Source organism: Emiliania huxleyi, assembly GCF_000372725.1.
Source record: "Emiliania huxleyi CCMP1516 chromosome Unknown EMIHUscaffold_133, whole genome shotgun sequence".
NCBI classification, from domain to species: domain Eukaryota; phylum Haptophyta; order Isochrysidales; family Noelaerhabdaceae; genus Emiliania; species Emiliania huxleyi.
The window spans coordinates 297,903-325,500 of record NW_005201259.1 but is presented as its reverse complement, the minus strand read 5'-3'; the positions used below and the strand labels follow the sequence as shown (position 1 = coordinate 325,500).

General features: G+C 65.1%; 7 protein-coding genes across 7 annotated transcripts; 2 read left to right on the top strand and 5 right to left on the bottom strand.

Annotated features, from left to right (window-relative positions):
- Nucleotides 1-5,457: 5,457 nt before the first annotated feature.
- Nucleotides 5,458-6,270, top strand: EMIHUDRAFT_226640 (hypothetical protein; the record flags this gene model as incomplete). The annotated part of the gene is made up of 1 exon (XM_005788682.1): nucleotides 5,458-6,270. The coding sequence occupies one exon, from the start codon at nucleotides 5,458-5,460 to the stop codon at nucleotides 6,268-6,270; it is 813 nt and encodes a 270-aa protein (XP_005788739.1).
- A 1,842-nt stretch (nucleotides 6,271-8,112) lies between these two features.
- Nucleotides 8,113-8,916, bottom strand: EMIHUDRAFT_110349 (hypothetical protein; the record flags this gene model as incomplete). The annotated part of the gene is made up of 1 exon (XM_005788681.1): nucleotides 8,113-8,916. The coding sequence occupies one exon, from the start codon at nucleotides 8,914-8,916 to the stop codon at nucleotides 8,113-8,115; it is 804 nt and encodes a 267-aa protein (XP_005788738.1).
- A 2,506-nt stretch (nucleotides 8,917-11,422) lies between these two features.
- On the bottom strand, nucleotides 11,423-13,216 carry EMIHUDRAFT_110348 (hypothetical protein; the record flags this gene model as incomplete). The annotated part of the gene is made up of 5 exons (XM_005788680.1): nucleotides 11,423-11,988; nucleotides 12,166-12,250; nucleotides 12,360-12,440; nucleotides 12,606-12,833; nucleotides 12,881-13,216. 5 exons carry the CDS (start codon nucleotides 13,214-13,216, stop codon nucleotides 11,423-11,425), a joined length of 1,296 nt encoding a protein of 431 aa, XP_005788737.1.
- Nucleotides 13,217-13,486: 270 nt separating this feature from the next.
- On the bottom strand, nucleotides 13,487-14,824 carry EMIHUDRAFT_226636 (hypothetical protein; the record flags this gene model as incomplete). Its single annotated transcript, XM_005788679.1, has 3 exons — nucleotides 13,487-13,762; nucleotides 13,841-13,962; nucleotides 14,152-14,824. 3 exons carry the CDS (start codon nucleotides 14,822-14,824, stop codon nucleotides 13,487-13,489), a joined length of 1,071 nt encoding a protein of 356 aa, XP_005788736.1.
- A 2,288-nt stretch (nucleotides 14,825-17,112) lies between these two features.
- EMIHUDRAFT_110346 (hypothetical protein) lies at nucleotides 17,113-21,427 on the top strand (the record flags this gene model as incomplete). The annotated part of the gene is made up of 3 exons (XM_005788678.1): nucleotides 17,113-17,777; nucleotides 17,820-18,092; nucleotides 18,304-21,427. 3 exons carry the CDS (start codon nucleotides 17,113-17,115, stop codon nucleotides 21,425-21,427), a joined length of 4,062 nt encoding a protein of 1,353 aa, XP_005788735.1.
- A 265-nt stretch (nucleotides 21,428-21,692) lies between these two features.
- Nucleotides 21,693-22,856, bottom strand: EMIHUDRAFT_226633 (hypothetical protein; the record flags this gene model as incomplete). Its single annotated transcript, XM_005788677.1, has 3 exons — nucleotides 21,693-21,978; nucleotides 22,113-22,326; nucleotides 22,481-22,856. The coding sequence occupies 3 exons, from the start codon at nucleotides 22,854-22,856 to the stop codon at nucleotides 21,693-21,695; spliced, it is 876 nt and encodes a 291-aa protein (XP_005788734.1).
- Nucleotides 22,857-24,619: 1,763 nt separating this feature from the next.
- Nucleotides 24,620-25,984, bottom strand: EMIHUDRAFT_70822 (hypothetical protein; the record flags this gene model as incomplete). The annotated part of the gene is made up of 2 exons (XM_005788676.1): nucleotides 24,620-24,847; nucleotides 25,736-25,984. Coding segments are annotated over 2 exons (477 nt in total), but the record flags the coding sequence as incomplete, so codon positions are not given.
- Between the last annotated feature and the right edge of the window lie 1,614 nt (nucleotides 25,985-27,598).

The window sequence follows — 27,598 nt, the reverse complement described above, 5'->3', positions numbered from 1 at the left end:
TCCCGCCGCCCGCCGCCCGAGATCAGCTGCCACCGGCCAGCGCGCGCGCGGAGACCTGCCGCGAGCGCCTCCGTGGCCCTAGCTGGGGTGAATAGCAAGCGCCTCGGCACTTTAGATTCGCCCCTCGGGCTTTTCCGCGCGCGTGATCAGTCTCGCGTTCTCTCCTTTTTCAGGCGCCTGTTTTCGGCCTCTGAAGAGCAACCGTCGAGGCGTCGATGCTCGCCTCCACGCCCGCGCCAGACCTCCGCGATTGGGGCGCCTTGTCGACGGGATCAATTGTGATTCCGGGCGTATTTTTCTGACACTTTACTCGCACGTCGGCGACTCTTAGTCGCTTCTCCGTGCTAGGAGGCCTCTGTTTTGTGTCCGTGAGGACTAGATCGAAACTAACATTTCGGCATATGCGAGTAAAGTATCAGAAAAATGCGCGTTCGTTCACAATTCATGTGTATATGGACGGTGCCGACGGGTTTGGCGAGCATCGAAGCCGTCCAGGCGCAGCAACGCGACGGTTTCGGAGGCCGACGGCTCCGAAAGACGAGCCTCCCGAGCGAGGCCGGCGCGGTCACGGTACCGTGGAGGCCACAGACGTCGCCGGAGCGGCACTCCCGGGGCGCCACTCCCTCACCCGGTCAGGGGGGGCCAACCACAGCCCGCCTCACCGTCCGTGGAGCTTCCGTGGTCCGCCGCTTCGGCTTCGATTTTCGACCCTCCCGAGGCTGCTAGAGCAGCCCCGCGGAGCCTCCCGGATGCACCAGCACACCGTCGTCCAGAACGCCGGCGCACGCGCTGCCCAGTGACTGGGCGGGTCGGCCCCGACTAGGGGCGGGCCCAGCCGCGCGGAGAAGATCATCCCACTCGCGGTTCGTCGCACCGTCCGCTCCAGTTTTCGTCTCGAGCGGGTCGTGAGACGGCCGCGAGAGCGAGCACCGCGGTCACGGTACCTTGGAGGCCACAGACGTCGCCGGAGCGGCACTCCCGGGGCGCCACTCCCTCACCCGGTCAGGGGGGGCCAACCACAGCCCGCCTCACCGTCCGTGGAGCTTCCGTGGTCCGCCGCTCCGGCTTCGATTTTCGACCCTCCCGAGGCTGCTATAGCAGCCCCGCGGAGCCTCCCGGATGCATCGGCACACCGTCGTCCAGGATGACGGCGCACGCGCTGCCCAGTGACTGGGCGGGTCTGTCCCGACTAGGGGCGGGCCCAGCCGCGCGGAGAAGGCCAGCGAGCTCGAAACACGTCGCCGCGGCCGGCCGTTTCGCAAGCCTGAGCGGGTCGCCAGACACCCGCGAGAGCCAGCAGCTAGAGCGCCGTCGTAGCCGCAGATCGAGTCGAGGAGCTTGATGTCCACGGTAGCAGTTGTGGAGAGCGGTGGCACGGTGCGTGTAGACGCGTCAATTGAGGGCTCCCTTTCGAAACGCGACGGGTACGGCTTGACAACTGCCAGCACAGTTTTACGCCGGCCAGCGTGAGAGCACAACAGGGAGCCGGCGACCCGTACGCTTTGCGCGTGGCGACTGGTGGCTGTCTGGAGCTCGTGTGAGCTGGGCCGACGCGTGGCCGAGCCGAGAGGACCAGCGAGCGACCACGTTGGCGATGAAGCTTGGCGGCCGGCGCCTCGTCGCCAGACGTCACAGCGGCGTGGACGTAGGAGTGTGCGGCGACGGTTACCGGCAAATCCGGCCCAGTGTGGCCGGCAGCTGCCTAGCGCTGGCCTGTGGCCGGCGCCGCGGTGGCGGAGAAGGCGTCTCGCCGCCGTGGCGGCGGTCGGCAGGTGCGAGCGTGATGCCATCTTGCCGGACGACACCCGTCTCGCAAAACCCGGACCGCCACCTTAAGCCAAAGCCTCTCTCACAGCACACTGGCACGACAAGGGCGCAGACTGGCGCGGACTGGCACAGTGGCGAAAGAATTTTACAAGCATATTTCGCACGGGACTGGCGTGTCCCTTGTCAGGAGCAGGAGAGCCCCACCTGTCCCCCTGATCGTCCTTCCAAAATCCTGCTCGTGCAGGTGGGGACCCTGTCCTCGTCCCATCCCTCGTTTGGCCTGTCTGTTTTCTTTCTTTCTTTCTTTCTGGCGTGTCCCTTGTCAGGAGCAGGAGAGCCCCACCTGTCCCCCTGATCGTTCTTCCAAAATCCTGCTCGTGCAGGTGGGGACCCTGTCCTCGTCCCATCCCTCGTTTGGCGTGTCTGTTTTCTTTCTTTCTTTCTTTCTTTTGGCGTGTCTGTCCTCGACCCAGCCCTAGCTTGGGATGTCCGTTGTATTTATTTATTTATGGCGCGCACTGGCACTATCCACTAACACAGGTACACCACGGGAGCCGCCTAAGCGACTCCTGCGAGGGCGGCGAGGCACTTAGCTCCGTGCACTCGACCGCCCTCGCCGCAGGCAAGCTCATTCACAATCTGCTCTGCGATTGCCGTGTGAAGAACGACTGAGATGCGCTGCTTCTGCAGCCCCAGCCAGCTCTTGGTGGCGAAAGAATTTTAACGTCGAAAGAATTTTCGCATACGAAAAAAATATGTGAAGATCCTACTGTAGCATTCTCCCCAAACCTTGCTCAGCTGATCCTTGGCCTGTACGAGGTTTTCCGGAAAACAAAAAGGAAAAGAGAGGGTCCCCAGCACTTTGCGTTGCCGGAAATTTCCAGGGAAAACAGAGGGTGTTTGGTGCTCCATTCTGGAAACTCGCGAGTTTCCCTGAGTCTGAGAGCTGGTCTGGGGCAAAATCTGAGGCAAAATTGAGGAATCGACAAAATACCCAGGCGGTCGCAGGGTAATTTCCAGGTCTACACGGGTTCTCCGCAAAATTCCCGGCATTTTGACGATTTGGCCTAAAATTTGGCTGATTTTGGGCCCAAACCAGCCTCAGACTCGGCTCAGAGCCAAAAATTTGACGATTTCCACGGAGTTTTATCGGGAAAATAGAGAGGAAAAGAGAGGGTGCTGTAGAGAAAAAAGGAAAGGAAAACAGACGGGGTGCGAGAGGAAAACCTCGTACAGCCTAAGCTGATCCAGCCTGGGGGGAAGGCCAGCCCTGGGCAAAGAAACCAGTACCTCAACAGGCTTCCCTGAGCGTCACAGCTCGATGATCGCGCCGGCCGGACACCACTGAGGCGTCCGTTCCGGGCATTTGAACGCGACCTTCGGGGGCAAAGACATGGGCTCTATGGCTCAGACTGGACTCCTCTTGGACTTGGTCCCTTCTGATGCCCTAGGCCACACCTGGGCCTTACTTACCTGGGTGGGGGCACTTGGAGCACTTGGAGTGCAGTCATCAACCTCACATCCAGGGCCGGGGAGCTAAGGAGCGCACCTAGCGGGCCGGATGGTCGGTATCGGGTTACGGGCTAGAGAGCCCTAGCCCCGGGGGTGCGCGTTCGCAGGGAAAGGGCCGTAAAGTAAACACGGGTCTCCGAGGGTTGGCCCCGCGTACCGGGTTTCCCCTTAACTGCAGGACGCCCCCTCTACTCGGCGCTAATGAACACCACACTGCACGCCCCACACCACCACTCCGCACTCACTCGCGCAGGCACTTGAGTAGACCCCCCCGCCTGAGGGCTCACCCCCCGTCTTCTCAGGGTCCCGACCCTCCTTTCCTGGGGCTCTAGGGGGTGGGCAGGGTTTGCCACCCGAAACTGGCCCGGAGGACCTTAACAAGACGGTCAAACTCTGCGGGCGGCGCGCGGCGGGCTGGGCTTCTGCCCAAACTCAGACCGGCCTCCCGTGCAAGTTCAGCGCCAGCTGCCGCTACGCGCCGTGCACCAACTTCGAGGAGCTACTCGAGACCGCCCTCAAGGGCTCCGTCTACGAGCGGATGCCGAGGGCGGTGAGGCTCGGCACGAGCCGCGGGCGGCGCGGCGGCGGCCGCAACCGCGGCGTCCCAGGCGGCGGCGGCGGCAAGGGCAAGAAGGACTGGGCGCGCGCCGCTCGCGGAGCCGCCCGCTCCCCCTACGACGGCGGCCCACGCCTCGAGTCCAACGAGCCCTCGCTCTACGGGGAGAGCGACGACGAGTCCTAGAAGCGGCCGCCGAGCCCTTCCCGCGGCGCAACCCTAGCAGCGCAGCGGGCAGGGCGGCTCGCGCAGCGCCCGCGCGATCGCACACACACACACACACACACACACACACACACACACACACACACACACACACACACACACACACACACACACACGCACGCACGCACGCACTCACATGCACAGACACACAGCCCCTTCCCCTTCCCCCTCAAGACCGCAAGGGCGAGGACACGCGTCGGCCGCACCTCTAGCGAAGCCCCACAGCGTGGGAGACTCCTATCACCGGCCCTGCCACGCTGCCCCACCCACGGCGTGAGCCTTGGCTGCCTCTGTCAGTGTGCCCGTGATAGTGAGAGACTGCCAGCGAGAAGCCGGAGGAAGGTCGCTAGTCGAAGAGATCGCCCGTGGAATAGGGAGTCCACCGTGCTGCGAACCTGTCGCTGTCCCTTTTGTCCGTAGCAGGAGAACTAGGAGAGCGCAACCAGTAGGAGGCCCGCGCCTGCCCCCGTGCCGCCGGGTGCAACTTTGTCCTATACGAGAGGGGGATCCCTGGGACCCTGTCGTGTGGGTGAACCCTGCCCAGCCCCCCTCCGTGTTGCGATGCGCTCCCCGCTCCCGTTCCCCTGTGTCCCTGATCGTCCTGTTCCAAGATCCTGCTCGCGCAGGTGGGGACCCTGTCCTTCTCCCACCCCTTAAATAAATAAACAAAGAATCATCTAAAATCCAAAACCCAAATCGCAAAATAAATAAATAAAACGGACGCCTCTACTGTGATGGGTAAAAAGGAACAAGATGATCGGTTGGGCAAGATTTAAGTAGATAGTCAGAGTCAACAGCAGCAAAATTACACTGTACAGTCTGGTGGAGGAAGCTCACACAGGCGACGCACACACGACACCACAAGGTCTCTGAAGACACACAGCGTGGAGCCATTCTCTAGGCCATACTATTGAATAGGCTCTGGAGCGCGGCTACGCGTCGACAAAATGAGGCGCCAGCGTGTTGCTCGGTATGTGCTCCCACAGTGCACTGATCTGTCGCCATGAGAGCGTCATCGGGCCTAGCATCGGGCCGAGTTGGGCGCCGGAATGTGTGGATCAGCTCACGCTGAGAGTTCGGGACGGCGCGATGTTATTGAATAGGCTCCACAGGAACGCAACCACGTTGCATGAAAGCCGGCTCCAACGGTGCGTTCGGTGCTCCTACAGTGCACATAGCCGGCACCAACTTGATTCCCGGATCGGCGTCTCCCCCTCCCCCTATGTGCCGCCACCCCCCTCCAATCCGTAATTCCGTAAAATCGCGCGAAAAGCGCCCTAATCGAGCTGGAGAGCGGCCCCCAGCCGCATGGGAGCGTGCCCCAGCTAGCAGGAGGCGTTAGACGTACTTTTCGGAAGGACTTTCGGCGACGGCCGTTCCCTTGGACACGTCGACAAATGGCACCGACGCAGCTCAGCATTGTGCTGGAGCGCCTGCTCAACGAACTCGGAATAGCCAACCTCAGTATGTTCGAGGCTGTGCTCATGCACGATACAGGCGCGGTGCTCGACGCGATCCGAAGCACCGCTGCAGCCGCAGAGGCTGGTGCGGCGGTTTATGCCAGCTCGGCCACGAGCAATGTTGTTGTGTGCCGAAGCAGCACTGCTACTGCTGGCGCAATCTCTGTTCAGCACGAGGGCAGCATCTCCCGCACTCTCGTCAGCACAGACGCGCACACCACGCTAAAGGGCTCGGACATCCATGCAGCCGCGAGTAGTGCGAGTGCTGAGGTGCTGCTCCGGCAGGAGTTGGAAGAGAAGTTGCGGTCACAGACCAAGGAGCTCGCTTCTGAGCAGCGCTCGGTGAGCGCTGTGAAGAGGGTGCTCGCGTCGGCGCAGGATGAGCTTGCTGCGGCACAAGAGCTGAGGCGCTCCGACTGCGACAACCTGAGGACAGCGCAGCAGGCTGCTAAACGCGACATCAAAGCGGCTGAGCGGATGGCCGACCAGGCAAATCATGCAGCTCGAGCTGAGTGTGAGTGGCGTATCGGCGAGATGCGGGCCAAGATGCAGGCCGAGCTGCGCGAGCAGCTCGACGCGCTGCAGATTTCGATGGAGGCAGAGGCGAGGCGCGCTGATGCCGCAGAGGCAGAGAGGTCAAGGCTGTATGACAAGATGGAGGGGATTATGCGCACGCGTGAGGGGTTGATAGACGCACTCGCAGAGGCGCAGCGCAAGCGCGAACAAGTGATTGTTAAGAGATATACGTAGCGTTACAGTCGTACGGTCGTCGACCCTCCCACCGTGTGGGCCGCCCGGACCCCGGAGGGCGCTGCGCGTGCAGACAGCGCTGCGCGAGCATTGGAGAGGCCAGCCCCCGGCTTCTCAGCATGTCGCGAGCGCTGAGTCTCTGCCTGCCTGGTAGCTGGGTGCGGTGGGGGACTCCCTGGTGGCTTTTGGTTACAAATTTACGGATTTACGGATTTACGGATCGACCCCCCTCCCTCCCCGTCCCGCGACCCGGCCATGAGACGACGCCGATCCGGGAATCAAGTTGGTGCCGGTAGGCCGCGAAGGAAGGCCGGCGGACTGCGTGAGTGGCTGCCACCAGCTTCTCAGCGGCGCTGAAGCTTCGCGGGACGGCCTTTCACTTGTCTCTCTCTCTCACTTGTACGACGTACGTCTCTCTCTCTCACTTGTAGCGTCGCGATTTTCGGCGGTTTTCACATATCAGCATTCATGACAGGCCCGACGGGTGTATCGGCGCTCTTTGCACACCGTCGAGATAGGTGGACACACGGCCCCGGGTGTGCTCGGGCGTCGGGGCGGGTCAATAAATAAAACGGTCAAACTCTGAGACGAGATGGGATTTAGGGACATGTGTCCCCGCCCTGCACGATCTTGGTGTGAGGGATCTTCAATCCGTGTCCCCTCACCCCTCGTCACAACCCGACACGGAAGAGCGGCAAGAGTTGGGGCTGCGGCTACGGCTGCGGCTACGAGAGCGAGAGGGGGGCCGGGTAGACAGTGCCAAAACCACGTAATCGAAAATGGCTCTTAAATTCGCGCACCTGGTGTCCGCACTGCCGCATGGTGCGAGCCGCCACTCCTGAGAAGGTCTCCGCTGCGATGCTTTTGCTGTCTGCGTCAATGCAGCATCCCATCGAGCGCGTCACTATGTGACCCCTCTGATAACCGACGTCGCCAACGGCAAGCCTGCGTCCGTGTTGCATATGCTCTCCATCCATGTTCGCATTGCGGTGGATTGCCAATTCGAGCCACTTGAGCAATCATGCACAATCAATGCGCCGAAGAGCTGAGACGCAGATTCTTTGCACCGGGTCAGCAGGCAGGCAGTGCAAGGTCCAAGTGGTCGCGGCACTGGCCATTCGCGATGCAGTAGGCGATGCGATCAGCCGTCAGCAAGCGGCGGTGAAGCCTGGTCCATGGCCGGGCAGGCGCGCCGCAGGCGAAGCGCTCTCGTGGGACCTCGTCGGTCCTCTCGGCGGGCTGGCGAGGTACTTCCAGCCTGCTGTGGGAACAGCTGACGCAGTCTCGCCGAGGCTCGCCCCAGCATCTCGGGTTGACTCGGCCAGACAAAAACCCCGAGAGGCGTGGGAGTACCTCGCCAGCCCCAGGCCAGCCCTACCTCTACCCGCGCCCCCGCCCTCCCGGGGCCGAAAAAAGTATTGGCTAGTTCTAATCGTTCTACTCAAACTCATCACAACTCGCCACAGGAACACCCCCACACTATAGGGTCATTGTGTAGCCCTGCTTAGAAGGAAAGGTTTTGTGCAAGGTCCGTATGGCTCACCGTGTAGTCGGCCCACACTATATTACACCCACGACACTTGATCACTATTCACTTGTAACACGACGCCGCTCTTTATGAGGGGAGGCGGCTGGCGGGGCGGGGGGGCGTGCTTGGAGCTTGGAGGTTGGAGCCGCGCCGCCGCCGCGCCGGGTGAACCCATGGCCGAATTATTGATCTGATCGCACACTACACTCCTCCAAGTGCTCCAAGTGCTCGTGCTCGCGGTCAGCGGCTCCCGCCGTAGAGAGCGCCGTAGAGAGCCGTACTGACGTGTATCCGCTCCCTCCCCTCTCCCCATCTCAGCGCCGTCCCTTGGCCAGCCCTGCAAAGAGGGCGGCGCCGACGGCGAGGCTGGCGACGGCGACCGCCCCGCCAATCAGCACCTCGCGCTGGTTCTGCTCCACCCACCTCGAGAGCGCGGCGCGGGTGGCGGCGTGGGCGCGGCCGGGCGGGACCTGCCCCTCGAGGTTGAGCGACTTGACGCGCTCGGCTGAGGCCCTGTCGCGGCGGCCCCACTCGGTCACGCGGAGCAGAAAGTCCGAGAGCATCGCCTCCGCCGTCGGGTCGCGCACCTCCGGCAGCCCGTGCTCGAGCCCAAACTCGGTGATGAACGACGCCTGCAGCACGCGCGCGTTGCGCCGCTCGCGCGCCTCCTCGTTGGCGTCGATCATGGCGAGGTGATTGCGGAGGCGGCGCGCGATCACCTCGAGAGGTGCCGTCATGTCGTGGTACGCAACGTCGAAACCGCTGCCGCTGCCGCGGCCGGCCGTCGCCTTGCCGTCGAAGCCGGGCAGCTCGAGCGCCTTGCAGATGGAGATGATGGCGTTGAGGACAGCCTCGGAGGAGACCAGCTTCTGGCAGCAGAGGAACTCTTGCAGCAGCTCCGACTCTGACGAGCCAACCTCCGCCGCCGACTGCAGCCGCTGCCCGTACTCGAGCACGGCCGGCATCGCACGCAGCCGCGCCTCGTGCAGCGCCGCGTTGGGCTGCGGCCCATCGAGCCGCATGAACTCTACGCGGTTGAAGCGCCAGCCCGACCTTTGAGCGTAGTCCTGGCAAGCATCGACCAGATTCGCCCAGTTCGAGAAGGTGCTGGCGGACATGTGAAGGTCGTGTGCTGCGCCGCGGGACCAGATGATTTCTTTTTGGGCGCCTCACAGTTGGCAGTGACGGGTGAAGTCCGCCCCCATCAATTGTTGCCCATTCAACAAAACTCTCTCTCTCTCTCTCTCTGCCCATTTGCATTTCGCTTCCCACCATCTATTGTTGTTTACTTTCTCTTTAAAAAAATACCCGACAGCACTATCCCATTCCCCTCTCCACACACCACTCCATCACCATCCCCATCTTCCCCTCCATTATATTCCATATCATCCTCCCATTTCCCCTCTTACCATCACCACCCCATCCCCTCGCAAACCCATCACACACAAAACAACCCATCTCCTCCCATTCAAACCATCTCCCATTTAAGAAAGGGAAATTTTATTTACAAATTGAAAAAAATTCTCATTTTCCCTCTTACCATCACCACCCCATCCCCTCTCACCCCCATCACACACTCATACACCCCATCTCCTCCAACACATAAGAAAAAAATAACTTTTTTCTTCACGGTATATGAGTCGCCCGATCTCGCTCGATTTCACAGCAAACTGACTGGATGGCCGAGCGGTCCAAGGCGCTACGTTCAGGTCGTAGTCTCGAAAGGGGCGTGGGTTCGAATCCCACTTCAGTCACGTCTTTTTCAGTTTTTTGCTCTTCCCTCAGGTGTATTTTATTTTTGCTTGGGCGGACAGCATGACGGGGTAGGTAGGGTAGGTCTGGGCCCTCCCGTCGGGGTTTTCCTCTCTTCACGCCGGTTTCAAAAAAAGAAATTTTCCGGCGAAATCACGATGTCAACCCTCCCCAAGTGGGTGATCTGATGCTTGTATGGCCTTGAGAGTGGCCTGCCATGCCACAGGAAGGACTGTGGTTGCAGGAGAGTACCACCAGCCATCACTTTAGTTGGTATAGTACCCCACCTTCACGCCCACGTGATTTCTTTTTAGTTTCCCCATAAATAGGGTAGGGTAGGTAGGTAGGTAGGTAGGGGCAGGGCAGGGGCCGGTCAGGTTTTTCCAGAATTTCATCATGCTGTCCGCCCAAGCAAAAATAAATACACCTCTTCCCTTAGGAGAAAATGACGTTTATTCCCTCTTCCCTTTCAAGGAGGAAAAGGGCACTCCATGTGTTGCGTCGCACCATGCCGAGGCACATGATTTTAGAAAACCAACAAGAAATCACGACTCTCACAGTGATTTGGGCTCGGCAGCTTGTCAGAGAGAGAGATTTTTCTTTCCTTGTCAGCCCTCAGCCGAAGCTGGGGCCGGTCCCGTAGCCGTGAGAGCCCGCGCCGATGAGTTCGACGCGGTCGGGGGGCCTTGCGGAGAGGCCAGCGAGGTGGCGATCGCTGTTCTTCTTTCACATGATCGTCGTGGGATTGTCGTGGGACGTGGGAACGGCTGCCCCTCGCGCGCGAATGCAAAACTCGGCGAGCGGAGTTTTTGTAGCCCGTCCGTGGATGCTATGCGTGCCGTAAGGTGGCTGCGGCGAAGCGGCGGGCGCGGCATGCTGATGGCAGTGCGGACGATGCGGTTGCGATGTGTTCTGCTTCAAGATCGTGGCGGTGCTTTGGCATGGATATGCACTTCTGTGATCCCAATCAGCTCATCGCAACGAAGCAGCGCAACAAGCTGGCTGCTGCCAACAAGGTCCTATGCTTCCTACCTTCACGCGCGGATCGTTCAAAGAGGACAAGCATACACAGGATTCTCTGACATGCGTTTGTTTGAGCTTGAGGCTGTTTGTGAGAAATGTTTGGCTAGAGATTGCGCTCAAGAAGCAGCAACGAGAATCGGAAGGGGAGGATGCCGAGCGGCGATTGCTGAGGCATGAGGAGGATCGATCCGGATTTTAGTAGGCGCCCGCCGCAGGCGAAGAAAATTTGGGCGGAGCGCCGTACTGTATCGATCACGGATCACGGTGGGAGCCTCTTGGCCCCAGGCCGTCCACGGCCGACTTAGCCGATGTAAGCGGCTCCCGCTGATCTTAGACCGCGCAAGCACCCCAGCGTGCACGTGCACACTTAGACCCGCTACGCGCTAGGCGTCGAGGCGTCAGAACTTAGACTACTACCCAACCAGTCCAGTGCACCGTGGTGCGTGGATTGGCACGCCACTTGTTTGGCCCCATTCACGCGGTCTACGATCCAATTCTAGCGTCACCGTCAGCGTTCTTCGTGCCACACCTTGTCCTTGACCGTCGTGCCGCACCATTGAGCATTCGGTGCATCGTGGGAAATCCTTGTGGGCGTCTCCGCGGTCTTGAATGCTCGACCGCGCGAACGGGGCGCTGAGGAACGTCGGCGTCGCGGTCGGCACGTGCGCGCTAGTCGCGGCTCTAGGGACTAGGCTGCCACCCGCGCGGACGAAATCTTTGTGACACAGCGTGTACATACGGCTTTATATGCCATGCTCAGCCAACTCTGACAACTGTACCAGAGCGCGGCAGACCGCAGACGGGTGTGTCGGCCTCAAACCGTCGGCTCCCCGCGGCTCGAGACAACGCTCATGCTATGTTAGCTGATGAAAGGATCGCGGCCGCAAACGAGCCAAACAGAAGGGCGGCGGGCGGCCACGGGTAGAGAAGGGGACGGAAGCCGTAGAGAGCGCCCTCATTTGGCGCGCCGTGCGCCGAGGGCGACTGCGCCGCCTCGACATCGAACGGGTGGTACCAGAACTGCGCGCCCGGCTCGCCCACGCGGATGTAGCGGCCGGCCAGCTCCTCGGGCGGGGCGAGGCCAAAGGCGCTCAGCTCGGCGGGGGTAAAGGAGCGCCACAGGGCCGGCTCGGCGGCGAGAGCGGCGCTTAGCGGCGCATTCTCCAACGTCGGCGAGTCCACCGGGCGCATGTCAATGGGCACCCTCTGCCACCGCGCCTCCGCCTCCGCCTCCGCCTCCGCCTCAGCCTCCGCCGCCACCACCTCGCCGCCGGCCGCAGCAAGTCCCCCCCCTGCGACGGCGGCGGCCAGCAGCGACGGCGTGCCGCACTCGCGTGCCACCCTCCGGATCTGGTCGCTGCCGTCGATAAAGCAAAAGTCGAGCGCGCGGGCCCGCTCCTTGTCGGCGAGGATGCCTGCGCGCGCGAATTGGCGGGACGTGTCATCGACGTGGTCTGCAAACGGCGGGCTGCAGCCGGACGGGCGGGGTGCCGCGCGTCTCGTACTCCGCCCGCTGCTCCTCGCGGAAGGCGGCGAGCCGCGCCTGAGAAACGCTCCATACTAGTACCCACGCGTCACGGACATAGCGACACCCCTCGACAACCCCAACGAGGGGAAGCGCGCCTCGCCCACGGTGCCGAGCAGGCAGGCGCAGACCGCCCGCGCAACCTCGCCCACCTGCGACGCGCCGTGGGGTGGTGTCATGCACGCGTGCCACTGGCGCCGGGCGCAGCGCCGGGCCTGGTGGTGCGATAGCGGCCACCTCACTTGGCGGTGTGAGCGCCACCTCGCCGACGGCGTCCTGCGGCACCCAGCCGGTCGAGACGCCGCTCTTGAGCGCCTTGAAGAGCCGCGTCTGCGCGCGCACCTGTGTTTCGGCGTTGCGAGCGCCGTGGACGGCAAGAGGCGGGTGGCGGACACTGGACAGCCCCGAAGAAAGTGTCGGAGAGTGGCAGGCAATTCAGCGCCCCGAGGGAGAGTGTGGCAGCGGAGAGCGCGGCAGCGGCGGGGGAGCGGCGCAAAGAGGGCGCACCAGCGGCACGTCCACCAGCGCGCGGTAGGCCTGCTGCAGGCCGGCGTAACGGCCGCCGCCGAGAACGAGCGACGGGCCGACGGCGCAGGCGGCGGCGTCGCCAAACCGTTGCCTCACCGCCTCCTCGCCCGCCTCCTTGCCGTCCACATAGCCCATCAGCGCGCCGCCTAGGCAAACTGGTGCGCCGAGCTCGCGGAGAGGTAGACGAAGCGGGAGGCGCCGGCGCGCCTGGCGGCGGCGGCGCTGCGGTCCGTGGCGAGCCCATTCTCACGCACCATCGCCTCATAGTCCCAGTGCAGCCCGAAGAAGCTGCCGCTCTCCCATCGAGGCGACGGTCGCATATTGCCGACGCACGAAACCGCGCCGTCGATGTGCCCGAGTGGCGGATGGCGATCGCTGAGCAGGTCGGACTGCCGCCACTCCACGCGGCCGCACCACCGCTCCTCGCTCGCCCAGGCAGGCGCCTCGCCCGTCCGCGAGAGGGAGACCACGTCGCAGCCGGCGTCGACCAGCGTCTGGCAGACGCGGCTGCCGATGAACCCGCTGCCGCCAAAGACGGCCACGCGCGGCGTGACAGCGGCGACGGCGGCGAAGCCGGAGAGTACCAGCATATATGCGGCGCTCGGCGGACACGCGGCGAGAGCTAGACACGGCGGCTAGAGCCGGGGTCGTCCTCCCGAGACGGATCGTTGGCAAAACTACTCAGTTTTCTTAAGATACAAGCCTCTCTCACAGCACACTGGCACGACAAGGGCGCGGACTGGCGCGGACTGGCACACACACTCTAAGAAAACGGGCGCCCACGACTTACACGTTATGCTATACAGCAACCACAATGCTTAACATACCTTTAACGCTTTAAGACAATCCTCCCCACCAAGTCAGAGCGGCTTCACGTTGGCCACCTTCAAGGTGAGCTGCGAGCCCTCCTCGAACCCGCGGCCGGACGCGACGAACCGCACAGTGTACCGCTTCCGGTCGCGGTCGTGCGCCTCGATGGTGACCACCGCGCCATTGTACGCGGTCCCGCTCGACAGGCCGTGCACCACTCCCATGGCCCCGACCGGGAGCTGCGCCGCGGCCTGCTCCTCTCCGTGCCGCCTCGCACCCGCCCCCGCCGCGCCCGTTGCCGCCGCCGGCCTTCGCCGCACCTTGTCCTGGGAAAGGGAGTACAAGTTTGTACTCCCTTTGGGGCGCACCACCCACTTGCCACTATCTTCATTGACGCCGCGCACGTCCACTTCAAGACCGTTGAGGTGTTGGCGGGCCGGGTCGGTCACGCCGGTGAGCTCGAAGCGTTCCTTGGCGCTGGCGCCATCGAGCGCGCTGACCACGGCGTAGCGGGAGGCGGGGTCGCCTCTCGCGCCCTTTCGCGCGTTGCCGACCCGCGCGAGCTCCAGCGCGTCCTTCTCGTCGTGGCAATCCTCGCCGTTCGCGTTGACCTCGCGAAGCGTCGCGATCGCGCCCGCCTCGAGGAGCGCGCGGACGATGTCGAGGTAGCCGTGGAAGGCCGCGAAGCGGAGCGGCGTCGCGTTCCGCGTGCCACCTCGCGCGGCGCCGCACGCATTGATGGCCGGGTGCGTGCCGCCGCCCCCCCAGTCTTTCGCCTCGGCAATGCACTCGAACGCGGCGGCCGTGTCTCCCTCCTGCGCCGCATTGCGCAGGCGCGCCGCGAGGTTGAGCGAGGCTGCGCAAGCCGGGCCAGAGGAGGCGCTACTACCCCACGCCTCGCCCGCGCCGATCCACCGCTCAAAAGGGGCGAGCGAGCTGTGGTTCGACACCCACCACTTCTTCCTCATCGCGTCCCACCGCGCACCGAGCGCCTTGGCCTCGTCCTTCTCGGTGTACGGCACGTCGAGGTACGTCCGAGGCCCTTTGGCATGCCGGCCGTCATCCGTCGCCGGGCTACCCGAAGCCGAACGACCGATGCTGGCCGGCATGCCAAACGGCCCCGCTCTCCGCGGCGGCGTCGATGGAGCGCCATCGTGCCTTCGCTTGCGCTGCGAGTAGGAGCCGGGCGCGCCAGTGTCGACCGCGGCGCGGTGCTCCTCCTCGTAGGGCCCCGGCTCCTCCATCGCCTTGCCTGCGCGATTGCGAGCGGCGAGGCACTGCTTATGAAGCCGCCGCGTTGCCCAGTCGCCATGCGATTGCTTCCCGCCAACGCGGGCGGTGCCGACAGCCACGAGGCTCTTGCCGCAGTCGACGCAGACGCGCGGCATGTGGCTCGCGATGGGCCGCGACGAGCTGGAGTCGCCCGCCGAAGCCGGACCTTCCTGGCCCACCAAGTTGGACGGTTTCAGGGAGGGGACGCGCGTGAAGGGGCGAATGAAGGGGACGCGTGAAAAACTTGGAGGCCGCCTATGCTACGTTCCCTAGGGCCCTGCCAGACAACCAACCAACCACTTACTTAAGGAATTTGCAGTGAATACGACCCAGAAAAGAAGTACAGCGCACAGGGACCACCCTTAGCCTAATACATCGAATCGAACGAACGAATCGAAAGGCAAGCTAGCCAGCTACATACACCACGCAGGGCGTGATTGACGGTAGTGCTATCTATCTGCCAGCGAGGCCTGATTTATTTAGCCGACTGACTTTGTTGTGGTTGCACTCAAAATCCCTAAAATCCCAAACAAAAAATCCAAAAGAGGGGAGGAGGGCGGGAGAATCCAAAAAAGCCGTCCAAAAAGCCACAACTCCCGTTACGCGATTGCTCGCGAAGCGCAGCATGAACCATGATGCGCGGCCAGCGTGGAATATGCAGGTCGGCGCCCACGCTGCCAGAAGTAAGAGGAGAAAATCCCTCTCCGACTAACGCCGAAATCGCGGCCCCCCATTTTGCCTGCAACGTGTTGTTAAATGGGTGTCAATGCACAGAAATTTCTTCGCGCCAGACAACCAACCAACAAGGCATAGCCATAGGCGTGGGGCCAAGCACTTCACGCCGCCCCCGCGGTTTGCATGACTCGAGTTCGAGTATTGCAATAGCAGAAAAGAATTTTACCAAGCCCTCTCACAGCGGACTGGCTCGGACGGCTACAAAAGGCAGGAGACAAGATTTTAAAAAACAAGCCTGCGTCAGAGCACACGACAATGCAGCTTGACACCCAAGTGTTGAGCACCGGTGACTGTGGGAATGGGGAAGCAGAGTTCAGATCAGTCGAGGGAGTGTGATCTCCCTCATCCTCAACGGGCGTCCAATCGCAATCGGATTTACTACGGCGGTGGTCCAATGGTAATCCGCATATTGGACGTCCCCGTCCATTGTTCTCGCCGTTCTTCGGCGGGGCCGCGTCAGGGCGGGGGCGCAGGCGCGCGCCCCGCCCGGCGCGCAGGCGCCAGTGCGGCGCGGAGGTTCTGAGCTTGGGCTGACCTTCGTGGGGCCGAGGCGGTGCCTCTTGGCCCGCAGTCGGTGCCCTTTGCCGGTCGCACAAAGGCCAACGCGGCCTCTGTGCGGCTCTCTCTGGCGACAGTCTGGCTGGCGACTGCCGTTTGTTGGTACAGCTCGCAGTGCCCCGGCCGTGCATAGCGAGCTCTACGAAAGTAACTTGCGAACACGGTGCTGGTCAATCCCTTACGAAAGGAACCCAGCAACGGAGCTATGGCACAGCAAGTTGTGATGTGCTTGGCTGCATTGCGCCTCGCATTAAGGGCTAGGAGGCTGGCTGTACCGGAGAGGAGATGCCGTGAGCAACATACGGCACGTGCCTCTGGGGGCCGGATGGGCACAGTGCTCAATGCCCTCTACGACCGTCGCGGATGCGACAGTTTCTGCTTCCCTGCGCTGTGCCCTGCGGCCTTCGGTGGGTTCACCTATGTCCGGCCGCTTTCACTTGGGGTGTCAAGCCGCAGTTTGGGGTTGCGTCGTGTGCCAAGCATGGCCATCACAGTCAGGCATGCTGATACTCTCGCAGTCTGCCCGTGTGTGTGCTTAGCCCCGCTCAGGCTTCTAACATGCTTGGTTGTCCCAACTTTGTTGCCACATCCCGCAGTTACTGCAGCTTGACACCCAAGTGTTGAGCACCGGTGACTGTGGGAATGGGGAAGCAGAGTTCAGATCAGTCGAGGGAGTGTGATCTCCCTCATCCTCAACGGGCGTCCAATCGCAATCAGATTTACTACGGCGGTGGTCCAATGGTAATCCGCATATTGGACGTCCCCGTCCATTGTTCTCGCCGTTCTTCGGCGGGGCCGCGTCAGGGCGGGGGCGCAGGCGCGCGCCCCGCCCGGCGCGCAGGCGCCAGTGCGGCGCGGAGGTTCTCCCACCCTCCATCCCCATCGCGCTCTATAAACTCTCACAAGCCTGTCTAGAGGTAGTGGGGGTTGCGTCGTGTGCCAAGCATGGCCATCACAGTCAGGCATGCTGATACTCTCGCAGTCTGCCCGTGTGTGTGCTTAGCCCCGCTCAGGCTTCTAACATGCTTGGTTGTCCCAACTTTGTTGCCACATCCCGCAGTTACGGGCGCGGACTGGCGCGGAAGCTCACCGGCTGATATACCACATGTGTATGATGCTATCTCACGTGCTCACCACCTCAATCCGGCCTCGTCTTCCTCACCACCTGCACCGCTGCTCCTCCTCCGCCCGCGCCTCACTCGCCGTCGACTCGCAGCCGAGGCCGTCCTACGACGTGGTGCCCACGCACGTCGCCGCGGCGCTCCCGCAGAGGTGGGTCGTCTTTTCGGACCTGCATGTGCGGCAGGACACGCTGCCGGTCTGCCTCGAGCTTCTGCGTCGCGTGGCGGCCGAGGCGCGCGCCCGCAACGCCGGCGTCGCCTGCCTCGGCGATTTTTGGCACACGGGTGGGGTGCTGTCGACGCGGCAGCTAAACACGGTGCTCTCGGAGCTCGCGTCGTGGGGCGACGACGTGCCGATGCTCATGATCCCGGGAAACCACGACCAGGCCATGCGTGGCAACTCTGACCCGCTGCTTCACGCACTGACCCCCCTCCAGCTCGCGCTGCCCCGCTCGGTCACCGTCTTCAGCCGCGTGACGCGGCTCGGCTCGTCGTTGTGGGCTCCGTATGGCACGACCGCCGCGGAGCTGCGCGCCGCGTGCGAGCACGCCGCATCTGACGGCCACGAAGGCCTCGACGCCGTCTTTTGCCACGCCGACATTGTCGGCGCGCAGATGAGCGACCGGCCGCCCGGCGACGCTGGCGGCTTCGTGCGGTGACGGGCGCCCGCTGCTCACGAGCCGCGAATGGCGTATAGGCGCGTGGCCACCCAGGGCCTCACCGCAGACGCCTTCCCGCTGCCGCCGGTGCGCGTCTTTTCGGGCCACTACCACAACCCGCACTCCGTCCCCGAGCCAGCCGCCAAGGGCCGCGCTATCCGGTACGTCGGCTCTCCGTACCAGACGTCGATGTCCGAGGCGGGGCAGCGCAAGGCGCTGCTGGTGGTCGACAGCGCACGCGGGTGGCGGGTGGCGGAGGAGGTGCCGCTCAGCATCGGCCGGAGGCACCACGTGCTCTCGCAGCCGGGCAGGTCGGAGCGACACCGCCCCCGCGACATGCGCCCCTCTCTGCTTTCCCGCACCTCTGGGCAGCTCGCCTCAGCTTCCATGCCTCCGCCTCTCTTACATCCACTCCGCTCGCACCGCCACGACCGGCGCCGCGCTCAGCCCGGCGCCCGCCGACACACGTGCACCGGCACGCGCCCTGTCGCATCCTCGACACGTCCTCGACACGTCCCGCAGGTCGGAGCTCGCGGACCTCGGCGCGAGCCTGCGGTCTGGTGACCGCGCTCTGCTGCTGGCCGACCAGATCGACGAGCCGCTGCTCGAGTTTGCGGCGCAGCAGCGGCGCCGCGGCGCCGCCGTCGAGCTGCGCCGTCCGGTCTCGATCGAGGCGGCCGAGGCGGCCGAGGGGGGCGAGGCGGCGGCGGCGGCGGCGAGGGCGGCGGCGGCGGCTGCCGGGGCAGCGGACATTCTCGAGCCCGAGGCGCTGTTTGCGCGGTACGCCGCCGCGAGGGGGCTCAGCGAGCCACTCGTCGCCGCCGGGCAGGAGGTGCTCTCCGCGTGCGCGGCGAACGCGAGGCTGCAGCTGCCGCCGCCGGTGCAGCTGCGGCTGCACGCCGTGACGCTGGACGGGTTTGGCTCCTTTGACCGGCCGACAGAGTACGACTTGCGCGGGCGAGGCCTGCTGCTGCTCCAGGGCGCTTGCGCGGCGGCGGGAGGCGGCGGCGGCGGCGAGGCCAGCGGCGAGGCCCTCCCCGAGGGTGATGCTGGCGGCGAGGGCCAAGGGTCGAGCAACGGCGCGGGCAAGACCACGCTGGCGATGGCGCCGTTGTGGGCGCTGACGGGCAGCACAGACGCGCGCGCCAACGGCAAGCCCGTCGAGGCGAGGGGTGTGATTAGCGAGGGGGCGTCGCGGGCGGTGGTGAGCTTGCGAGGCGAGGTGAGCGGCGGCGTGCTGCAAGGTGGGGACGGCGAAGGCGGGGGCGGCGAGGGCGGCGAGGGCGGCGGTGCGGCGCCCGTTCCGTTTGAGGTGACGCGGACGATGGGGAGGCGAGAGCACTCTCTCCGCTTTGTGCTCGGTGGCCAGGCGTCCTGCTTGGTCGCGGACGGCGCCGCGGGTGCATGGCATCTGCTCACAGGCCCACCCCACGCGCAGGTGCATGAGGGCACTTTGGCGCAGGTGCAGGCGCAGGTCGAGGAGCACCTGCGCGCGCGGCACGTCGGCACAGTGGCCTTCTTCGGGCAGCACATGGGCGGCGGCCTGCTCGACAAGACAGACGCCGCCCTCAAGGCGGAGCTGCAGGCGCTGCTCCCGCTTGGCCTCTGGGAGGCGGCCGCGGAGGGCGCTCGCACGCGCGCCGCGCAGGCGCGGGAGGCGGCGGCGCGGGCGGCGGGAGAGCTAGACGCCGCCGTGGCGCACGCGGCCCGCGCTGCGCAGGCGCGCGAGGCGGCGGCCGCGGAGTCGGCCGCGTGGGAGGCCGCGCGGGCCGCGCGAGTCTCTGCCGCAGAGGTGGAGGCGAGCGCGGCGGCGGCGGCGGCGGAGGCGGAGCGCGCCGCCGCAAAGCCCGTCGCGGCCGCCGGCGAGGGGGGGACGAGCCTGCAGGATTGCAACGGCGCACTCGAGCGGGCGCGGGCGGCCCTCGACGCGGCTGTCGAGGCGCGGGATGCGCACCGCGCCAAGATGACTTCGGGCGCGCTCGCGGCGCCCGAGCGGCTCCGTGCTGCAATCGAGGGAGCTCACGCCGCCGCCGCGGCGACGCTCGAGGCGAAGGCGGCCGCGGAGCGCGCGCGGGAGGGGCTCGCGGCGGCCGGCGGCCGGCTGCAGATGCATCGAGTTGCGGCCGACGGGTGGCAGTGGCCTGCCGCGAGGCGGGAGGCGGCCAGCGCGCGGCTGAGAAGCGAGGGCGGGGCGGCGCTCCGTGCGGCGCTCGACGAGACCGCGGCCTCGCTTGCGCGCAGCGGCAGCGGCGGTGGCGCGGAGCGGTTGGGTGGTGCGGAGGTGCTGGCGGCTCTCGAGGCCGAGGCGGCGGAGCTGAGGGGCGCGGCGTTCGCAGTCCGGCAACGGATCGAGGAGCAGAGGGCGCAGGTGCCAGTCAGGCGGCCGGTTGGGGCGGCGAGTGCGCACGCGAGCAGCGAGGCGGCGGGCGGCGGGGAGGCCGCGACGTTGATCGAGGATGGCGCTGGCGCCGACGGCGCGCTCTCCGGCGGTGTCTGCGCGAGTTGTGGGCAATCGGTGACGATCGAGCACTTTCGGGCGAGGCTGGCGGAGCTGGCGGCAGCGGCGGAGGCGAGCGAGGCGGCGTTGCGCGTGGCAACGGGCCGTTTGCGCGACGCGAGGGAGGCGCGAGACGGGCTGCAGGTTGCGGCGTGGGAGGCGGAGCGGGCGGTTCTGGAGTCGCAGGAGGCGGCGGCGGCGGCGGCGGCGGCGAGGGCGGAGCAGGCGTGGCGGGCGGCGGGGGCCACGCAGGCGGAGGCGGAGGCGGAGGCGTGCGTGCAGGAGGAGGAGCGGCGGAGGGCGGCAGCCGAGGAGGCGGAGCGGCTGCGCGCGCTCGACGGCCGGGCGGCGGAGCTGCAGTCCGAAGTCGGCCGGTGGGCGTCCTTGCGCGAGAAGGCGCTCGTGCGCGAGGTGCGGGTGGAGGCGGCTGCCAAGGAGGCGGCAGCGGAGGCGGAGGCGAGAGCGGCGCGTGCTTTGGCGGCCGTCGCGTCGCTGCGCGCTGAGACCAACCCAAGCGCGCTGCTGCTGGCGGACATGGATGCACGGCGCACCGAGGCGAGCGCGCGGCGCACGGCGCTTGAGGCGGAGAGGAAGCGAGCGGAGCGCGCGCAGCGCACGATGGGCGAGCTCGGTGAGCACTTTGGCAAGCGCGGCGTGCAAAACTTGCTCTACGAGCTCGCGATAGACCAGCTGCAGCTCTCAGCGGCGCGCTACTCCGGACTGCTCTCGGCGGGCACCCTCCAGCTCGCGCTAGCCTTTGACGCCAAGCGCGGCGCGATCCAGAAGAGTGTGCGGCTGGTGCGGCCGGGCGGGGACGAACGCGTGCGCTCCGTCTCGCAGCTCTCAGGCGGCGAGTGGCGCCGGCTCGCCTTTGCGCTCTCGCTCGCCTTCGCTGACTTTGCGCGCGCGCGGCTCGGCCTGTCGTGCGGCTACCTCGTCTTTGACGAGGTGATGCAGCACATGGACGCCCGCGGGCAGGCGGCGATGGCGGAGCTGTTGCGGTGCGTGCCGTGCGAGACCGCCGTCGTCATCACGCACGGTCTCGCGTCCGACGCGCTGTACGGGGCTTTTGACAGCGTCGACCTCGTCGAGAAGGCGGACGACTCGTCACGCGTGCGCAGGAACGTCGAGGTGGTCATCGCGGGGTGACCTCTTCGTGCAGGCTCGGATACTCTCGGTGCGTCCGACTCCGAGAGGGCAGCGCACGGTGTAGGCAGACCCGCAGTGTGTGAGCGTGACGGTCGTGGTCCTAACCGTTTAACACGAGGGACGGCACAGCCTCGCCACACACGTGTCCGTGATAAGTAATATTGATATGGACGTACACAAGAGCTCACACACCATGGATGCTGAACACGAGACCGCGAGAACGAGAACAGAAAAACGCGCGGTCGCGCGGTCCCAGGGGCACCTCTCACGATCCCTTCGCTCGCTTCTCCCTGCCGCTGCCGCCGTCGCGCTGACGCGCGCCAACCAGCGAGTACGAGGTCGCACCGCTGAGGCACACCGCCATGCCCAGCGCCTGCTCCACCGTCAGGCTCTTGCCGGGGAAAATGGCGCCGCCCGCGAGCGCGCAGACAACCCGGTTGACGTTGCCCGCGATGGTCACGGTGGTGGCAGATGCCCTCTTGTAGCACATCGCAAAGCAACTCCCGAGGAGCGCGGCGCCGACGCCCGTGACGAGGAGCGCGCAGCCGTGACTGGCGTCGAGCCCGCCGAACAACGCCTACAGCCCGGCCGCTCAAGCGCTGCCGCCGCGTGTCTTGGGCCCCTTGGGCCGAGCACTCAGCTGGCGCCGCAGCAGAGGAGGGGGAGACGCTGTGGAAGAGTGCACCTATAGATGTTGTGTGGCCGCGTGCGTGGCGAGAGCCATGCTGCAGCGCCGAGGGCCGAGGCTGCGCCGCCCTCGATCAAGCAGATTGGTATGGATAGCGCCTGGGTGTACATGGCCATACCGGCCGCCGACTGCTTTGACGATGACATCATCACGCGGTCGAGGAGAGCGTTGGAGGTGTACGCGAGGAGGTTGAAGAGGGCAAAGAGGTAGCCTGCGGCCAGGGCGCGCGAAGCGGTCGCGGCGCGGCATCTACTCGGCGGTCGCGCCGGGGGCAGGTGGTGCGCCCGTGACGCTCTGCGAGGAGGATTGGCCCACCAGGTCCTCGCGCGCGTAGAGCAGGGCGCCTGCCATCACCACGGCAGCACTCGCCTGCTTGGAGGCCGGTAGCCGCGTCCCCATCACCAGAAGCTCGCTCCAGGCGACGAGAGGGATGGCGAGGGCGCGGACAACCGTCGTCGTCGCAACCGGCAGGTGCTGCAGCGCGACGAACGAGGTGAAAAGCTGCACAACCAGCATCGCTGCGTCCCAGACATAAAAGAGCAGCTGCCGCCGATCGACGCGCTCAAACGAGATCAGACCCGCCAGAGCTCCGCCGTTGAGTACCGTGACAGAGATGGCATTCTGAAAGACAAGCACGAGATGCTTGTTCGCCGCGAGCGGCCCCATCATCAACGCCTTGTTTCCCAGCGTCATTGAGACGGACGCGACGCAGAGGAGGCAGAGCCACGGCGCCGCACCCATTCCCCGAGGGGGTGTCGCGTCCCGTCGGGACAAGCACCTATCAACTCTCCGGTGGGCGCCCGGGCGACGCGAATTGCAAGTCTTACAATTACGAAATCTGTATGCGAACACCCAAAGAAAGCGACCGTAAGTTCACAAGTGCTCCAAGAGGCGTTGGTGCTCGCCACGATGTGCGATTGGAGGGAAGCCGGCGGTGGGCACCCTCAAGAGTGACGGATCGATCGACCATGTACATACATCTTGCGCTCATCTCGCGCATTACTCTTGGCCGAGGAGAGCGGTCTGCCCCAGCGTCCAGTGCGGATAATACCCGAAAAGTAAAAAAGTTAACGTTTGTGGCAGCTTCGAGGCACAGGCAGCTCTAGCCCCCTGTGCCCCCCTCCACAATTTGATATTTGAACTTCATGCACATGGCAGATGGAGATGCGCGCCTCGCCGACACTCTACTCCGTGCTCGCCACATTTTGACCCCACATCTCACATGAGCCCATAGGGATCCCTTAGAGAGAGGATCCCTACCCACGACATGATACTTTGCGACCTCGGAGCACGGTCTGCGCACGACCCCTGAGTTACGCCGACAGGCTGTTTGGGGTTCCTGGCCTCCCCCCTCGCCCAGGCAAGGCATACGCCGCTCGATAGGCGTCTGCGTGTAAGCCTGCACGACCCGATCCCTTGCCCTTGACCGCCTGCCGCCCACCCAGCCTCGAGCAAGCTGAGCTCTGCGTGGAGGGCTTCGACGGCGATACCGGCGATGCACTGCCGTTCTGCAGGCGGGCGAGGCCCGCCGCCATGTACGCCTCATACGGGGTTGGTGGCCCAGCGGCGTGTTCGCTGTTCGCGAGGGCCGCCCTTCCTACATGTAGCACATTGGTGGACCCGGTGGCAGCCGTGCCCCCCGCTGTGCAGCCAACCGCAGAGTGGTCGTGGACGGCGCGGACGATTCGCCGGAAGGCCGGTAGGTCAATCGCCTGTTGCGCCCGGGTGCTGAGGTCAGCATAGATCTCGGAGGCGAGGTCGTTGGACGCGTCTACTCCGGCTCGCAGCAGTGCAGCGCGGAGGTTGGCCGTCACAATCGTGCCACTGCTATCAGCCTCGAACACGCGGAAAGCGGCGACAATGGCGCCCTCCGTCAATCCAGCCGCCGCAGGCGATCCATGCCTCGCATGCGACTCTGGGGGTGAGGGACTCTGCGCTAGGGCTTGGCGCGAGAAGACGGAGGGGGGCTTGTGCGGCGAGGCTGACTGGAGGAGAGGATGGTCGGTGCCGACAGGCAGAGCCTCTGATGCCGCAAAGAGCGACACGGTGCGGAGCAGGACATGAACTGGCTCAGTCTTTGTCGCCCCGTCGGCCGAGCTTCCTCGCGTGGCGCGAAGCTCGTACACGAACGGCCCCGGCATTGACCAAGCCGTCCCACCGCGGACGTCCGAGCCGCGCGGCTGGTGAAAGTAGACGGCGCCGTCAAAGAGGGTCGCGCCACTCACGCGACTGCGGTCGGCGGTATCGCGTGCCGAGACTAGCAGCTGCGCGTCGGTGTTCTTGACCGAGAGGAGCTCGAGGTGCTCGTGCGCACCCACGCAAAAGGAGTATATCTGACCTGGCACAAGTGCCAGCGGCATTCTCTTCTCGCAGAGCAGCTCCTTCACCCCCGGTCCGAGAGGCGATGCTTTCTCAGCGGTGGCACCCACGGCACGCGGAAGCGGCGGCTTGGTCGCGACCGGCGGCGCTTGGTACCCCGGATCCTGGAATCGGCGAATGTCGTGGACGAGCGACGCAAACTCGACGAGCTCGATCCTACCGCCCTTGTCGGTGTCGTACTTGCGCATGATTGCCTTGGTCGCGTCGGCGTCCACCTCGGTGAGGCCAAGTTTGCGAAGCGCAGAGCGCAGCTCACGGCTGTCGAGGCTGCCAGAGTGGTCTCGGTCGAGGGCCTCAAAGGCCCTCCGGATGGGATCCGTCACGAGGGAGTCGCTCGTCGAGCTTGCAGCGCTCTGCTCCCGCCTGCGCTCGCCCGTCTTGCGCCGCGCCAGCGACCCCTTGTACGTTGCTTGCACCCGGGTGGCGGCAGCGTCGGCCTGAGAGCCGTACCGCTTGAAGCGCGGTGCATCGGGCGAGCCCGCCACGTCGGCAGCGATCGCAGCGTTGGCCGAGCTCTGGCTCTTGAGCGAGGGCGGCACGGCGCCGCGCAAGTCAGTGAAGCACGCGCGCATGGCCTGTGCTCCCTCGCCAACCTTGAAGCAGCGCAGGAGCGCGTGGAGCCGCTTGCCCGCTCCATCCGTGGCCGCGAAAGGTGGGTTCGTGTCGCTGCCGAGGACGAGCCGGAGCAGGAACTCGAAGAAGGCGTTGCGCCCCAGCGCGTCGCGCTTCGCATTCGACGTATGTTTTCCCGTCGCAGCCTGCGCAAAGGCAGACCGCGCCGCTTCGCGCGTGTAGCTAATGGGTGACTGAGGCGGAGCCGGGCCCAGCTTGGCCGCTCGAGGCTCGGCGATGCGCGCGAGGAGGCCAAAGTCGGTGAGCATGTGGTTCATCTCGTCGAGCTCGAGTGTGGGTGACCGCACGTCCGCGCCGGCAGTGCTGAGAAGGGCGGCGGTGAGGGCAGTGGTGAGGGCGCCAAGAAACGGTAGCAATGAGGGGTGCGGGGCGGCCGCGCACCGCAGCTTGGCGTAAAAGTTGAAGAGCCGGTCGACGTCATCCCGGGTCTGGTTGCGGATGGCAATGACGTCGGCGGCCTTGAGCGCATCCTCGAGGCGCGGGGCCTTGGCCGCGGGCGAGGGGGCCTTGGCCGCGGGCGAGGGAGCGGGCGGCTTTGAGCCTGAGGATGGCGACGGTGGCGAGGGCGCGGGCGGCTTTGAGCTCTCTTGGAAGCGCCTCAGGTCCACCACGAGCGCCTGAAACTCGGACAGCTCGAGCGAGCCACCGCCGTCGGCGTCGTACTTGGAGAGGATTGCTTGCGCCTCCGTGCGGCCTGCCTCGAGGCCGAGCTGGCCGAGCGCTGAGCGGAGCTCGCGGACGTCGAGGGCGCCGGAGCCGTTTTTGTCGAACTTTGCAAACGCGCTCCGGACCGCGGCATCCGAGGACGTGCTGACGGGTGCCGCGGCAGGTCCATGCGCGACACCCGGAGCCGACATTGTTGTGTCACGCGCGAAGCGTGCGTTGCGCCGTTTCGGGATCGGGGAGAGGGTGGGGGGGGGCCGGGGGGAATGCGGTTTGTTGTCGCTGGTGCTGTACTCATCAACTAGTGGGGGACCTGCGGCGGACCCGCCTCTGTTGTTCGCGGGCAGTGAGAGACGCAGGATCTGCACGCCAAAGTGGGGCCGAATCGTGGGGCCACTCCGCATTTTCATTTTGGTTTTGGGTTGTCGGAGATCATCCATCAGCACTCATAAGTCAGTCAAAGCAGTCGTGGCACGTGAGCAGAGTCGCTGCATGCAACGGCGCCGCCACACGCTCCGGACGACCGACACACCGACACCACGCACAATGGTAGGCCATCGCGCACGATCGGCCATCGCACCCACCGCAAACACCTCGCCGCACAGATGGGGGGAGGCATAATCCCACACACACCGGAGCAGCGCAGACACCTTACACGTCAGTGCTCGCTCGATGTGGCCGGCGCTCTCCCTCTCCTATCGCCTTTTCAACGGCGGCGTGCGGCCACGCGCCGCGCCGAGCCGGTCTCGGCGGGAGACCTCGGAGCCGCTCGCGATGCGGGCATGCGCGATGGCTCCGTTGGCTCCGTGCCTAAGGCAGATAGATTAGGGTGTGAGCTGCGGCAGCCACCGTTTCTGTACCTCGATCACGTGCAGGACGTCGGAGGCTGCGCTGGATGGCCCAGGGCCGGCGGCGGTGAAGGCGTCCGTCGATGAAGGGATGTCGTCGAGGGAGCCATCGTCCTACGCGGCTGGTGCGCTAAACCGCCCTCGGCCCTCGCCCTCGCCCGCGAGCCCTCGGACGCGCCCCACCCGCGCCCTCACCAACCAAATCCCTCGCCTGAAGCACTCAGCTTTTTATGAAAAATTAGTTTCTCGTGCGGGTTTGCCGTTAGTGGGCCACTGCACACAAGACCGCCAATTTTTCTTTTTTGGTTTTGCCAATGCCACCCCCCCCCCCCGAGCCCGCCGTCTGGGTCTCACTTTTTTTACTCACCTGACAAATTCTCTGTTCTTCGTGTGTCCTTCACCACACTCACATCACACACGACATAGTACGTGCCACGTTCTACGTCCGTCTCCGTGGGACCGGTACACCGAGTACTGGGAACCTTCATCATCACAGTATTGCACCTCATCCAAACCTGGCTCCGCCCTTGCGCCCCTTGGTCGAGAGGGACAGCCGTCGCGGCCCCCCCTCCGGGGCTCGCTGGGACTGCGTCACGTCTGCGAGCGCGTGCCCCGGCGGCGGGTGCGGGGGTGCGCCGTGCCGCCACGCCGGGGACGGCGGCAGCCGCTGTGGCGGCTCTTGCAACGCGGGAGGCATGGGGTGCGCATGCGGCGTGTGCTGCTGCGGTGGCGGGTACGGCAGTGGTGGACGCTGCTGCGGGTGCTGCTGCGACTGATGCGGGGGATACTGCGGCCACTGTGGCTGCGGCCACTGTGACTGTTGCTGCTGCTGCTGCTGCTGCTGCTGCTGCTGCTGCTGCTGCTGCTGCTGCTGCTGCTGCTGCTGCTGCTGCTGCTGCTGCTGCTGCTGCTGCTGCTGCTGCTGCTGCTGCGGCCACTGCGCCTGCGGCGGCGGCTGCT